Source organism: Mobula birostris, chromosome 19, assembly GCF_030028105.1.
Source record: "Mobula birostris isolate sMobBir1 chromosome 19, sMobBir1.hap1, whole genome shotgun sequence".
In the NCBI taxonomy this organism is placed as follows: domain Eukaryota; kingdom Metazoa; phylum Chordata; class Chondrichthyes; order Myliobatiformes; family Myliobatidae; genus Mobula; species Mobula birostris.
The window spans coordinates 60,998,241-61,011,679 of record NC_092388.1 but is presented as its reverse complement, the minus strand read 5'-3'; the positions used below and the strand labels follow the sequence as shown (position 1 = coordinate 61,011,679).

The following is a 13,439-nucleotide window of genomic DNA, read 5'->3' as shown; positions in this document are numbered from 1 at the left end:
AGTTCTATAAATTGCCATGTTTCTGAGCTACACAGAAGTTCGCCATGAGCCACCAGTGAGAGAGAGAGAAATTCTGTCTCTTTGACGTTCGGCTCCGAGTTTCTCACCAGCTGAGCTCAAACAAATAAATTGGTGAAAAAGATAAAGAACTGTGTGGTGTGATTATTGGTCCAGTGATTTTAAGTTTACAGTATTATGGGTAGGGTGATGAACTTAAGAGCATAGAGCAGTAAATGGAATGAGAATGTTGCAGGGACTACTGAAACTTGGTTGAGAGAGGGGCAGGAAAGGGTGATTAATGTACAAGGTTTTCAAAATTTTAGGAAGGGTAGAGGAGGAGGTAAGAGCACGATAGGGGAGTTGTAATCAAGAACAATATCAAAGATGCACTCAGGAGAGATGTAATGGAGGAGTCAGACACTGAGTCGATTTGGATAGAACTCAGGAATAGGAAGGATGCAATCACACTAATGGGATTGTACTAAGGCCCCCTAATAGCCACAGGGACATTGAGCTACATATAGACATAGCTTGAGCATACAGACATTAAGAAAGAGGATGTGATGGAGCTTTTGGAAAGCATCAAGTTGGACAAGTCACCAGGACTGGACGAGATATACCCCAGGCTACTGTGGGAGGTGAGGGAGGAGATTGCTGAGCCTTTGGCAATGATCTTTGCATCATCAATGGGGACGGGAGATGTTCTGGAGCATTGGAGGGTTGCAGATGTTGTTCCCTTAATCAAGAAAGGGAGCAGAGATAGCCAAGGAAATTATAGGCCAGTGAGTCTTACTTCAGTAGCTGGTAAGTTGATGGAGAAGATCCTGAGAGGCAGGATTTATGAACATTTGGAGAGGCATAATATAATTAGAAATAGTCAGCATTGCTTTGTCAAAGGCCTGACGAGCTTGACCGAATTTTCTGAGAATATGACTAAACACCTCGATGAAGGTGGAACAGTAGATATAGTGTATATGGATTTCAGCAAGGCATTTGATAAGGTACCCCATGCAAGGCGTATTGAGAAAGTAAGGAGGCATGGGATCCAAGGGCACCTGCTTTGTGGATCCAAAATTGGCTTGCTCACAGAAGGCAAAGAGTGGTTGTAGAGGGGTCATATTCCACATGGAGGTTGGTGACCAGTGGTGTGCCTCAGAAATCTGTTCTGGGACCCCTTCTCTTTGTGATTTTTATAAATGACCCGGATGAGGAAGTGGAGGGATGGGTTAGTAAATTTGCTGATGACACAAAGGTTGGGGGTGTTGTGGATAGTGTGAAGAACTGCCAGAGGTTACAGCGGGATATTGATAGGATGCAAAACTGGGCTGAGAAGTGGCAGATGGAGTTCAACCCAGTAAAGTGTGAGGTGGTTCATTTTGGTAGGTCAAATATGATGGCAAAATATAATATTAATGGCAAGACTTTTGGCAGTCTGGAGGATCAGAGGGATCTTGTGGTCCAAGTCCATAGAACACTCAAAACTGCTGCACAAGTTGACTGTGTGGTTAAGGATCAACCACTGGATTGAGTTTAAGAGCCGAGAGGTAATATTACAGCTATACAGGATCTTGGTCAGACCCCACTTGGAATACTGTGCTCAGTTCTGGTCAACTCACTACAGGAAGGATGTGGAAACTATAGAAAGGGTGCAGAGGAGATTTACAAGGATGTTGCCTGAATTGGGGGGCATGCCTTATGAGAATAGGTTGAGTGAACTTGGCCTTTTCTCCTTGAGTGACGGAGGATGAGAGGTGACCTGATAGAAGTGTATAAGATGATGAGAGGCATTGATCATGTGGCTAGTCAGAGGCTTTTTCCCCAGGGCTGAAATAGCTAACACGAGAGGGCACAGTTTTAAGGTGCTTGGAAGCAGGTACAGAGGAGATGTCAGGGATGGTGTTGTTTTTTTTTTTACGCAGAGAGTGGCGAGTGCGTGGAATGGGCTGCTGGTGACGGTGGTGGAGGTGGATATAATAGGGTCTTTTAAGAGACTCATGGCCAGGTACATGGCGCTTAGAAAAATAGAGGGCTATGGGTAATTTCTAAAGTAAGTACATGTTCAGCACAGCATTGTGGGTCGAAGGGCCTGTATTGTGCCGTAGATTTTCTATACGTAATCAGATTAAGGAAATGTGTAAAAATAATTAAGTTGTTGCATTGGTGGATTTCAACTAATATAAACTGGGATATTCTTAGTGCAAGGGGTTTAGATAGGACAGAATTTGTTAAGTTTAGCCAGGAAGGTTTCTTAACTCAATATGTGGATAGTCCAGTGAGAGATACTCATTGGACTATCCGTCCTAGACCGGGTGTTGTTTAATCAGTCTGGCCAGGTGACTGACCTTTCAGTGGGTGAACAGTCAGAGTACAGTAACCACAACTCCTTAACTTTCAGGATAGCTATAGATAAGGATGGTTATGGGCCTTGGGGGAAGAGTTTTACATTGGAGTTGGGCAAATGACGAGAGCATAAGGCAAGGATTTGGTTTTCTATTAAATTGGGCAGATACATGAATGGGAGGTGTATGGAGGGATATGGTCCATGTGCAGGTCAGTGGCACTAGGCAGAAAATGGTTCGGCACAGCCAAGAAGGGCCAAAAGGCCTGTTTCTATGCTGTAGTTTTTCTATGGTTCTATGGTTTTCTATTAATTAAGTGTCAATTGGGAACACCTTTTTTCTGACAAGTCCACATCAGACATGTGGAGATTGATTAAAAATCAATTGCACAGTGTACAGAAGGATGTTAGAAGGATTGGCGGGGATGGAAAGTTAAGAGAACCTTGGATGTCCAGGGAGATAATGGATTTAGTCACAAAGCGAAAGGGAAAGTATGTAAAGCCTCTAAAGTTAGGATCAAATGAAACACATGAGAAGAATAAAGGAGCCAAAAAAGAACTCAAGGAGGGAATTAAGAAAGCCAGGAGGGGTCATGAAAAGTTCTTGGCAAGTATGGTTAAGGCAAAACCCAAGGCATTCTATACATATATCAAGAGGAAGTGGATAACTAGGGACTCAAGGATAAAGGGGGAAACATTTGCTTGGTTGTGGAGAATGTGAGGGAGATGCTTAACGAGTATTTTGCTTCAGTGTTTACCAAGGAAAAGGATATGGAGAATCAGGAGATCAGCGCTCAGTGTATAAATAGGTTAGGATATTTAGAGGCTAAGGAGGAGGAAGTGTTGGGCCTCCTAATGAGTATTAAGGTGGATAGGTCCCCAGGGCCTGATGGCATTTACCCAGGTTATTCAATATTTTATTTTTATTAGTTTCTACATAAAAGAATACAGGATACAAGAAGATATATATTTTATAAATCAAAAAAAGATAAAATAATACCAAATACATGATATTAGAATCACACTTGCAATCACATTACCCTATATTAATGTAAATTAACTTAAATTGTAATATTGAAATGTAATAATTTTATTATACGGAAAGAAAATCTAAACCCACTACCAAGATCAAAGCTGTTTGGTAAAGAAAAAAGGAAAAGAAACTCCTATCATAAAGTGAAACATGTTATTAGCCACCATCAGTTTTGAAAATGGTCAAAAATGGTCCCAGGTTATTGAAAGAAGCAAGAGACAAGATTGCTGGGCCCTTGACCAGTACCTTTATGTCCTCTCCGGCCAAAGGTGAGGTCCATCGGACTGGCAAGTGGTTAATGTTGAACCTCTATTTAAGAAGGGAACAAGGGGGAATCCTGGGAACTATAGATCACTGAGTTTCACGTCAGATGTAGGAAAATTGCTGGAGAAAATTCTTAAGGATAGGACATATGAGCATTTGGAAACCCATGGGCTAATTAGGGAGAAGCAGCATGGCTTTGTGTATGGCAGGTCGTGCCTTACTAACTTGATTTTTTTTTTGACAAGGTGACGGGAGATTGATGGGGTTAGGGCAATGGATGTTGTCTACATAAAGTTTAGTAAGGCATTTGACAAAGTCCCTCATGGGAGGCTAATCCAGAAGATTAAGATGCATGGGGTCTGTAATGAACTAGCTGTTTGGATTCAGAACCAGCTTGCATATAGAAGACGGAAGGCAGTGGCTGAGGGGCCTGTAACTAGTGGTGTTCTGCCGGGATCTGTGCTAAGACCTCTACGGTTTGTGATGTATATAAATGACCTGGATGAAGATGTAGATGGGTGTGTAGAAAGTTTGCAGATGATACCAAGATTGGTGGAGTTGTGGATGGTGTAGACGACTGACAAAGAATATAGCGCGCTACAGGTCAGTCACAGATATGGGCAGAGAAATGGCAGATGGAGCTTAACCCAGATAGATGTGAGGTGTTGCACCTTGATAGGGAAATTTCAAGGAGACAGTACAGTGTTAAGGGCAAGTACCATAACAGTGTTGCTGAGCAGGAAATCTTGGGATCCAAGTTCATAGCTCCTTGAAAGTGGCTACACAGGTCGATCGGGTGGTTATGGGGGCTTATGGAATGCTTGTTGAGTCATTGAGTTTAAAAGTCAGGAGGTTATGTTCCAACTTTATAAAATACTTGTCAGACCACATCTGGATTATTGCACGTAGGTCTGGTCATCCCACTATAAGAAGGATGTTGAAGCTTTGGAGAGGGTGCAGAAGAGGTTTACCAGGATGCTGCCTGGTTTAGAGAGCCTGGTTTAAGAGGCTAGATAAATTTGGGTTGTTTTCTCTGGCGTGCTGGAGGCTGAGGGGAGATCTGCTAGATGTTTACAAGATTATAAGAGGCAGAGATAGAGTGGACAGAGTGTATTGGTTTCCCAGGGTTGAAATATCTAATACCCGAAGGGATGCAATGAAGGTGAGGGGGGTAGGTTCAAAGGGGATGCCGGGGCCAAGTTTTTTTACTCAGAGAGGCATGGATGCCTGGAATGTGCTGCCTGGTATGACAGAGGCAAATAAAGGAATATGGACATGGTGTAGGTGGGAGGGATTAGTATTTGGGTGTTTTACTTTTTAGGTGGTTCAGCGTAACATTGTGGGCTGAATGGCCTGTTCCTGTGCTGTACTGTTCAATGTTCTATGACAGATTCATGTAGAGAAATCTGCTTTAAAATAAATCTATCATAATATAAACTGATTAACATTGGTGCTACCCGTTGCCTTTGATTTTCAAGGTAAAGGGGTCACATATTTTGAAGATACTGCTTTAAAGTTCTTAATATGAAGCTATAATATATTCTATAAATGATAAATACTACAACCATAACATCCACGCTGCAGAAGAAATATCACAATAACAGTCACTAGGAAAGTGGTACTGCGCAGACTGTCAAGAGTTGCAGACTGATAAATCTCCAGATCCTGATGAACTTTATCCAAAGATCTTTAAGGTGGATAATGATATGATTGATGCATTATTTTTAATTTTCCAATATTTCTTTGATTCGGATAAGGTGTCATTAGATTGGGAATGAGCAAATGTCCCTTTATTTTAAAAGGTACAAAGAAAGCAGGATTTCAGCATACAGCATTGGAAGTTATAACTTAACATCAGGGCACTTAGAAAAATTCAAGGTAATCACACAATGTCAACATGGTTTTGTGAGGGAAATCAAGTTTGACCAACTTACTGGAGTTTTTGAAGTAACATGTGCTATGAATAACAGGAAACTTAGATTTCCAAAAGGTCAGAATCATACAGCACAGAAACAGGCTCTTTGGCCCATCATGCCAAATACTAAGTATTATTTAATCCAATTGAGTAGCACTTGGTCTACTACCTACTAGTGAATTGGCAATTCAATTGCTAATACAGATCCTTCTTAAAAGTACTCGTTCCGCCACCCTCTCAGTCATTCCTAATTCCAGCTACCCTCTGGTTGACTAAATTCTTCCTCTAGACCTCTTACTCCTTCTCTTAAACCCTTGTCCTCTGACGTTAGGAACTAAAACAGAAGATTTTTGTAGAAAATTAAAGTTCATTGTTTAGGAACTAACATATCAGGATAGAGAGATCAGCTGGGTAACTGAAATGCGGAAGCAAAACAAGAACTTGTATTCATATAGCAAATGCACCATGTAGTGTATCTTCAAGAAGCAAACAAGACACCTAATCAGGAAACGTCTGTTCAATTACTGAATGTCATACAGGCAGTCAAACAGTTTTGAGAGGGATCATAATAGTAGATAAATAGAACAAGTTGTCTTACACAGTACATGAAGACAGTGAAGTGTAGGGAAACTGGAATAGTTTACAGAGGTTGGTTTAGTGTTAGCAGATGAAGATAATACATACATACAGGATTTTCCTATACACTGTTTAAATAAATATTCTTACAATCATGAAGGTTAAGGGTCTGTACAATCATTAATCCATCTGGCTGAGCATTAATCTACTATTACTGCAACAATATTTTCAAGAATACAATGCCAAAATTCAGATAATATCAAATCATCAAAAAGTGCTTGCTTGTTAATGAATGGCAGTAAGCAGAAACAAATACTGAGGTGAATCAATTTGCTGAATGATAATTAACAAACTCTCATTACCTCCAAAACCTTCATTTTGAGGATTTTTTCCCTCCTGGAGAGTTTGTCCATTACTTGCCTTTTCCTCACTTTCACTCTCAACTCGCTCATCAACTGGGGCAGTTGTCTGTCAAAAAAAATCCATCAACATCGTAAAACAGTATAATCACGTTGAATTTACGTTAACAACAAAAATGGTACAGTTTCTGAGATGGAACAAATTTACTTTGACAAATCAAATAACTAAGGCCGTAGAAAGACTTTCAAACTAAACAAAGGTAATCCTCATGCTACAGAGAGGTTACGTTCCTAGAAAGCTCTTTGGTACGATTTTCTGAACCATGAAATCCTATGAAGCAAGATGAATCTGCCTTGCTAGTTGCTTACTGAACCTGCTCATTAACTTTGTGATTTGTATACAACCCATTGAATCAGAATCAGATCAAAATAGATGATATCTTTTCAACTTTTCACCACTTAAAAAAGGTTACGACCTCTGTTTTTCTACCAAAAAAGGTGACCACACTTCTATACACATTATACTCCATCGGCAATGCACTTGCTTGTCTACAGCCTTATGAAGACGTTCTGGATCCTCCTTACAATCCACTCTGCTGCCAAGCTTTGAAAATATATTACTTGATCCTCATTTAAATCACTGTTGTACTATAGGTGCCAAACAGCACTGTCCACTGTGACACTTAACTAGTCACAACCTCTCAATGCAAAGAAATCCCATTTAAGCCCAAGTTTTGTTTTACTCAACACACACCAGTCTACTACCTCTTGTGCACCCTAATTTTGTTTAGTAATCCCTTGTGGCCATCTTGTTGAAGGTCTGAACGATATGAACAATCCTTATAGAGGGATCAGAAGTGGAGAGAGTGAGCAGTTTCAAGTTCCTGGGTGTCAAGATCTCTGAGGATTTAACCTGGTCCCAACATATTGATGTAGTTATAAAGAAGGCAAGAGAGCGACTATACTTCATTAGGAGTTTGAAGAGATTTGGCATGTCAACAAATACACTCAAAAACTTACATAGTTGTACCATGGAGAGCATTCTGACAGGTGCATCACTGTCTGGTATGGGTGGGGGGCTACTGCACAGGACTGAAAGAAGCTGCAGAGGGTTGTAAATATAGTCAGCTTCATCTTGGGTACTAGCCTGCAAAGTACCCAGGACACCTTCAGGGAGCGGTGTCTCAGAAAGGCAGCGTCCATTATTAAGGATCTCCATCACCCAGGGCACACCCTTTTCTCACTGTTACCATCAGGTAGGAGGTACAGAAGCCTGAAGGCACACACTCAGCAATTCAGGAACAGCTTCTTCCCCTCTGCCAGCTGATTCTTAAATGGACACTGAATCTTTTGACACTACCTCACTTTTTTAAAATATGCAGTATTTCTGTTCTTTGCATATTTTTAAAAATTCAATATATATATATATATATACACACACACACACACACACACACACACACTATAATTGATTAGGTGCTGCCCGGCACGTAAATGCAGCCCAGATCAGAGGCGACAAAATCGGCAATCACCTCTGACCTGGGTCGACATTTACATCCCAGGCGGCACCTAATCAATTAGCTTGTTTATTTTGGCTTTTTTTCTTAAAGGCATGCTGGATGCGTTCCGGCCACCGCTGTACCGCTGCATTCTTTGCAGCCTGGAGGTTGGGGACAACTGAATTATAAGTCACTTATAAGTCAGTAGCATCATAACATTTTAAGTAACGTTTGGATATTAAACACACAGCGCATATTTTCCTCGTATGAACATATAAAATCATTGCAACACACCAATATTGCTGATTCAGTGGGAGCCCTGGGCTTGTTTTCCTGCAACAACACGGTCCTATCGAGGGGTGATGGGAGACAGCGATACTCGAAGGGGGTTCCTTATGTTCAGTCTATTCCACAATTTAGTTTTCGTTGCATTCATCGTGGAAAACTCCGCTTCGCAGTGATATGATGTTGGAAATGGAAGGAACATTTTAGTGCTTTCGTGGCTATCTCAGGATATTCAGCCTTGATTTTGATCCAGAATGCCGGCAGAGATGTTATGTCAAACATACTTTTCAGCCCACCGTCATTTGCAAGCTCGAGGAGTTGATCTTCTTCCGCGCTGACATGGATGATTCACCAGGGACATTCACAAATGGGTCACGGACCCATTCCTTTGCACGTCTTGGGTTACTGATGACTCCGCGTGCATTAAAGTTCAACAGTGGGCGTGACAGGAATGAGGAAAGGTGCAGCTGACTCATATCGTTTCATATCGCCAAATCATATAGTTTCCTTGTGACTTGCGGCCTGTGGCCCAGTCGCACATGCTTGGGGACCACTGTTCTAGATTATATATTGCATTGAACTGCTGCTGCTGCTAAGTTAACAAATTTCACATCACATGCCGGTGACAATAAACCTGATTCTGATTCTATATCTATTCTGATAGATGCATCCTCAAAATATAATACCATAAGACATAGGGGCAGAATTAGGGCACCTGCCCCATCATGACTCCTCTGCGGTTCCATCATAGCTGATTTCTCAACCCCATTCACCTGCTTTCTCCCTGTAACCTTTGTCACCCTGACTAACCAAAAATCCAACATCTCTGCCTTCAAAATAAACTCAATGACTTGGCCTCCACAGCCATCTGTGGCAATGAATTCCACTGATTCACCACCCTTTGGAAAAAGAAATTCCTCCTCATCTCTGTTCTAAATGGACATCCCTCTAATCTAAGGCTGTACACTCTGGTCCTAGACAATCCCACTATCGGAAATATCCTCTTGACATCCTCTCTGTCTAGGCTTTTCAATATTCAATAGGTTTCAGTGAGATTCCCCCTCAGTCTTCTAAACTCCAGGGAGTACAGGCCATCAAACGCTCCTCATATGTTAACCCTTTCATTCTCAGAATGTCAAGAACTTTCTCTGGACTCCTCCAATGCAAGCAATTCTTTTCTTAGATAAGGGACCCAAAATGGCTCATGATACTCCAAGAGTGGTCTGACCAATGCTTACAAAGTTTCAGCATCACATCCTTGATCTTATATTCTAGTCCTCTCGAAATAAATGCTAACTGTGCATTTGCCTTACTACCACCAACTCAACCTGCAAATTAACCTCCAGGGAATCCTGTGCAAGGACTCCCTATGCAACTCTGATGTTTGAATTTTATCTTCACTTAGAAAATAGTCCACACCTTCATTCCTTCTACAAAATGCATAACCATACACTTCCCTTCACTATATTCCATCTGCCACTTCCTTGCTCATTCCTGCAATCTGTTCACATTCTGCAGACTCCCTGCTTCATCAACACTATCTGCCCTACAACCTATCTTTGTATTATCTGCAAACTCGGCTACAAAACCATCAATTATATCATCCAAGTTTTTGACCTATAATGCGCAAAGAAGCTATCCCAATACCGACCTCAGCGGAACACCACTAGGCACCAGCAGCCGAACAGACTGCCTCCTGCCAGTCAGGCATTCTTCTATCCATCTTTCCTGTAATACCATGGGCACTTATTTTGTTGAGTAGCCTCATGTGTGGGACATTGTCAAATGCCTTCTGAAAATAAAAGTAAGTAACATTCACTGACTCTCCTTTGTCTGCACTGCCTGTTATTTCCTCAAAGAATTCCAACAAATTTGTCAGGCAAGATCTCCCCTTGAGGAAACAATGCTGACTTTGGCCTATTTTATCATGTGCCTCCAAGTACCCCAAAACATCATCATTAACAATGAACTCCAACATCTTCACAACCACTGAAGTCAGGCATCTATGAAAAAAAGTTCAGTTGACGCTTTGGACCGAACCCTTTCGGTAGGACTGGAGAATAAAAGCAGAGGAATAGATTTAAAAGGTGGGGAGGGGAGAGAGAAACATCAGGTGATAGTGATATTTTCTGAAACTTCCGCCACCTCCAACGGGATCCCACCACCAGGCACATCTTTCCCTCTCTTCCCCCCCCCCCCCCCCCCCAATTTCTACTTTCCGCAGGGATTGCTCCTTACACGACTCCCTTGTCCATTTGTCCCTCCCCACTGATCTCCCTCCTGGCACTTATCCTTGCAAGTGGAACAAGTGCTACACCTGCCCCTACACCTCCTCCCTCACTACCATTCCGGGCCCTAAACAGTCCTTCCAGGTGAGATGACACTTTACTTGCGAGTCTGTTGGCGTCATCTACTATGTCCCGGTGTGACCTCCTGTATATTGGTGAGACCCAACATAGATTGGAAGACCACTTCACCGAGAATTTACACTCCGTCCACCAGAAAAAGCAGGATCTCCCAGTGGCCACCCATTTTAATTCCACTTCCCATTCCCATTCCAATATGTCCATCCATGGCCTCTGCTGTTGTGATGAGGCCACACTTAGGCTGGTGGAACAACACTTTATATTCCATTTGGGGAGCCTCCAACCTGATGGTATGAACATCGATTTCTCAAACTTCCGGTAATACCCCCTCCACCCTGCCTTCACCACTTCCCATCCCCTTTTCCCTCTCTCACCTAATCTCCTTGCCCACCCATCGCCTCCCTCTGGTGCTCTTCCCCCATTTTTCTTCCATGGCCTTCTGTCTCTTTCACCAATCAACTTCCTAGCTCTTTACTCCACCCCTCCCCTTCCAGGTTTCACCTATCACCTCTCTCCCTTCTCCCAACCTTTTAAATTTACTCCTCAGCTTTTTTTCTCCAGTCCTGCCAAAGGGTTTTGGCCCAAAATAGTGACTGTACGTTTTTCCATAAATGCTGTCTGGGCTGCTGAGTTCCTCCAGCATCTTGTGTGTGGGCTCAACCACCAGCTGCTCTAAAAAGCCAACTCATAGAAACATAGAAAGCCTACAGAACAAAGCTATGCTGAACATGTCCTTACTATAGAAATGATCTATTTATACCCATAGCCCTCTGTTTTTCTAAGCTCCATTTACTCATTGGCACTCTCCCAATTCTCTCTCTCTTGGGATCCAGCACCTACCTGATTTTCACAATCTACCTGCACAAGGTAGATCATCTTATCTAGTGCAGTGAGAGATTGGCAGGTATGACATTATATGCAAGACAATCGTAACATTGCCCTTTTTACAAGCCTTTTCTATCTCATGTTGTAATTTGTATACCTCATCCTGGCTACCGTTTGGAGGCCTCCAATCAGGGTCTTTTAACACTTGCAGATTCTTAAATCTACCCATAAGGATTCAACAACTTTCAATCCTATGTTACCTCTTTCTAAGGATTTGACTTTTTTTTAAAAACTAACGGGGCCACCCCACTCCCTCTGCCTACCTGCCTGTACTTTCGATACATGATGTATCCTTGGATGTTAATCTCCCACTTATGATCTTCTTTCAGTCATGACTCAGTTTTGCCCACAACGTTAATCTCTAACTGCGCTAAATAAGATAATCTACCTTATTCCCTATACTGAGAGAATTCAAATACAGCACCTTCAGTCATGTATTCATCACCCTTTTCAATTATGCCCCCATATTACACTTCAACTCATCCCACTGACTGCAATTTTGCCCTATCATCTGCTTGTCCTTCCTCACTTCAACATGTATACCACTTGCCCCATCCTCAGCCTGATCCCCAACGGCTCAACCTCGGGTTCAGGTGTAACCTGTCCTTTTTCGCACAGGTTATACCTTCCCCAGAAGAGATCCCAATGATCCAGAAATCTGAAACCCTGCTCCCTGCACTGTGTCTTCAGCCACCCAGTCATCTGTACAATCATCCTATTTCAGCCCTGACTCACATATGGTACTAGGAGCAATCTACCGATTACCACCTTGGAGATCCTACTCTTCAGCTTCTTCCCTAACACACCATTCTGGCTATTCTTTCACAGCCACAGATTCACAGAATCTGCTGTCTGTCCCCTCTAATTATTGAGCCTCCTATCACTATTCCCTGCTGAGCCACTGGCCCAGCTGCTGCTGCTTCTCTGATATATCAACCTCCAGCAATATCCAAAGGGGTAGATTTGTTGATGAGGGGAATGGCGACAAGGTAACCCTGCAATGATTACTTACTCCACTTACTTCTCCTAATAGTCACCCATCTATCTGAAGCCTGCATTCTGGGTGTGACCAACTAAGCAGAAGTCTCTTATATAATGTCTGCAGCCTCCAAGATGGTCTAGAGTATATCCAGCACCAGTTTCTCAACTTTGTCAAGTCAGGAGCTGAAGTTAGTTGCACTTGCTGCAGACGTTGTCATCAGGTATTCTGAAATCCCACCTCACAGGGGGAACATTCCACTTTCTGAACTAACATCCTATTCTGCTTACGTTTGTTATACTTCTCAAGCTTAAGTTCTAGCCTGTGCCTGTTCTCACCCAAACCTGCTGAGCAAAAGCTCTAACACTAGCCCACTCACATAATGGCCGCTCCAACGATAGCTGCAATATCACGACAGATTTGTCAAACATTGTTTCCCCTTCCTAGTTTCATATTAACTGCCCAATATCCTATGACTACTTGCTCGATATGGGTTTCAGCATTTTCGCTATTACTAATGTCATGCTAACTGTTCAACAGTTCCTTATTTTCTCTCTCTGGCCTTCCTTAAATCTGGGGCAACATTTGCTACCTTCCAATCTGTGGAAATTGTTTTAAGTTCTACAGAATTTTGGTAGTTGACCATCAGTACATCCATTATCTTCATGGTGAACCCCTTCAAAGCCCTTAGATGATCATCAAATCCCAGGAATGTGTCAGTTTTCAGTCTCTTTATCTTTGCAATACTAATTTCTCTGAACATCTCTAGATTTACATTCCCTCACTATTTCCAATATATGTTTTCCATTAAGAACAAACAGGATATTGCCCAATTTCTTCATCAATTCTTTGAACGAATATCACTTTTAACTTCTTTTGATAGCTATGGCTGACCACTTTTGCAGTTCTTTTTTGCCTCAAAGTTTAAAAAGTCAGCAGT

At 42.1% G+C, this 13,439-nt stretch overlaps 1 protein-coding gene across 6 annotated transcripts in view; it reads right to left on the bottom strand.

Moving 5' to 3' along the window:
• The window catches only part of topbp1 (DNA topoisomerase II binding protein 1), a 117,848-nt gene that overhangs the window by 30,483 nt on the left and 73,926 nt on the right, over window positions 1-13,439 (bottom strand). For all 6 annotated transcript variants that reach the window (XM_072283718.1, XM_072283721.1, XM_072283720.1 and 3 more), the window contains one exon: window positions 6,489-6,594. In XM_072283718.1, the coding sequence (XP_072139819.1) occupies window positions 6,489-6,594 (106 nt within the window). The remainder of the gene's footprint in view (window positions 1-6,488; window positions 6,595-13,439) is intronic.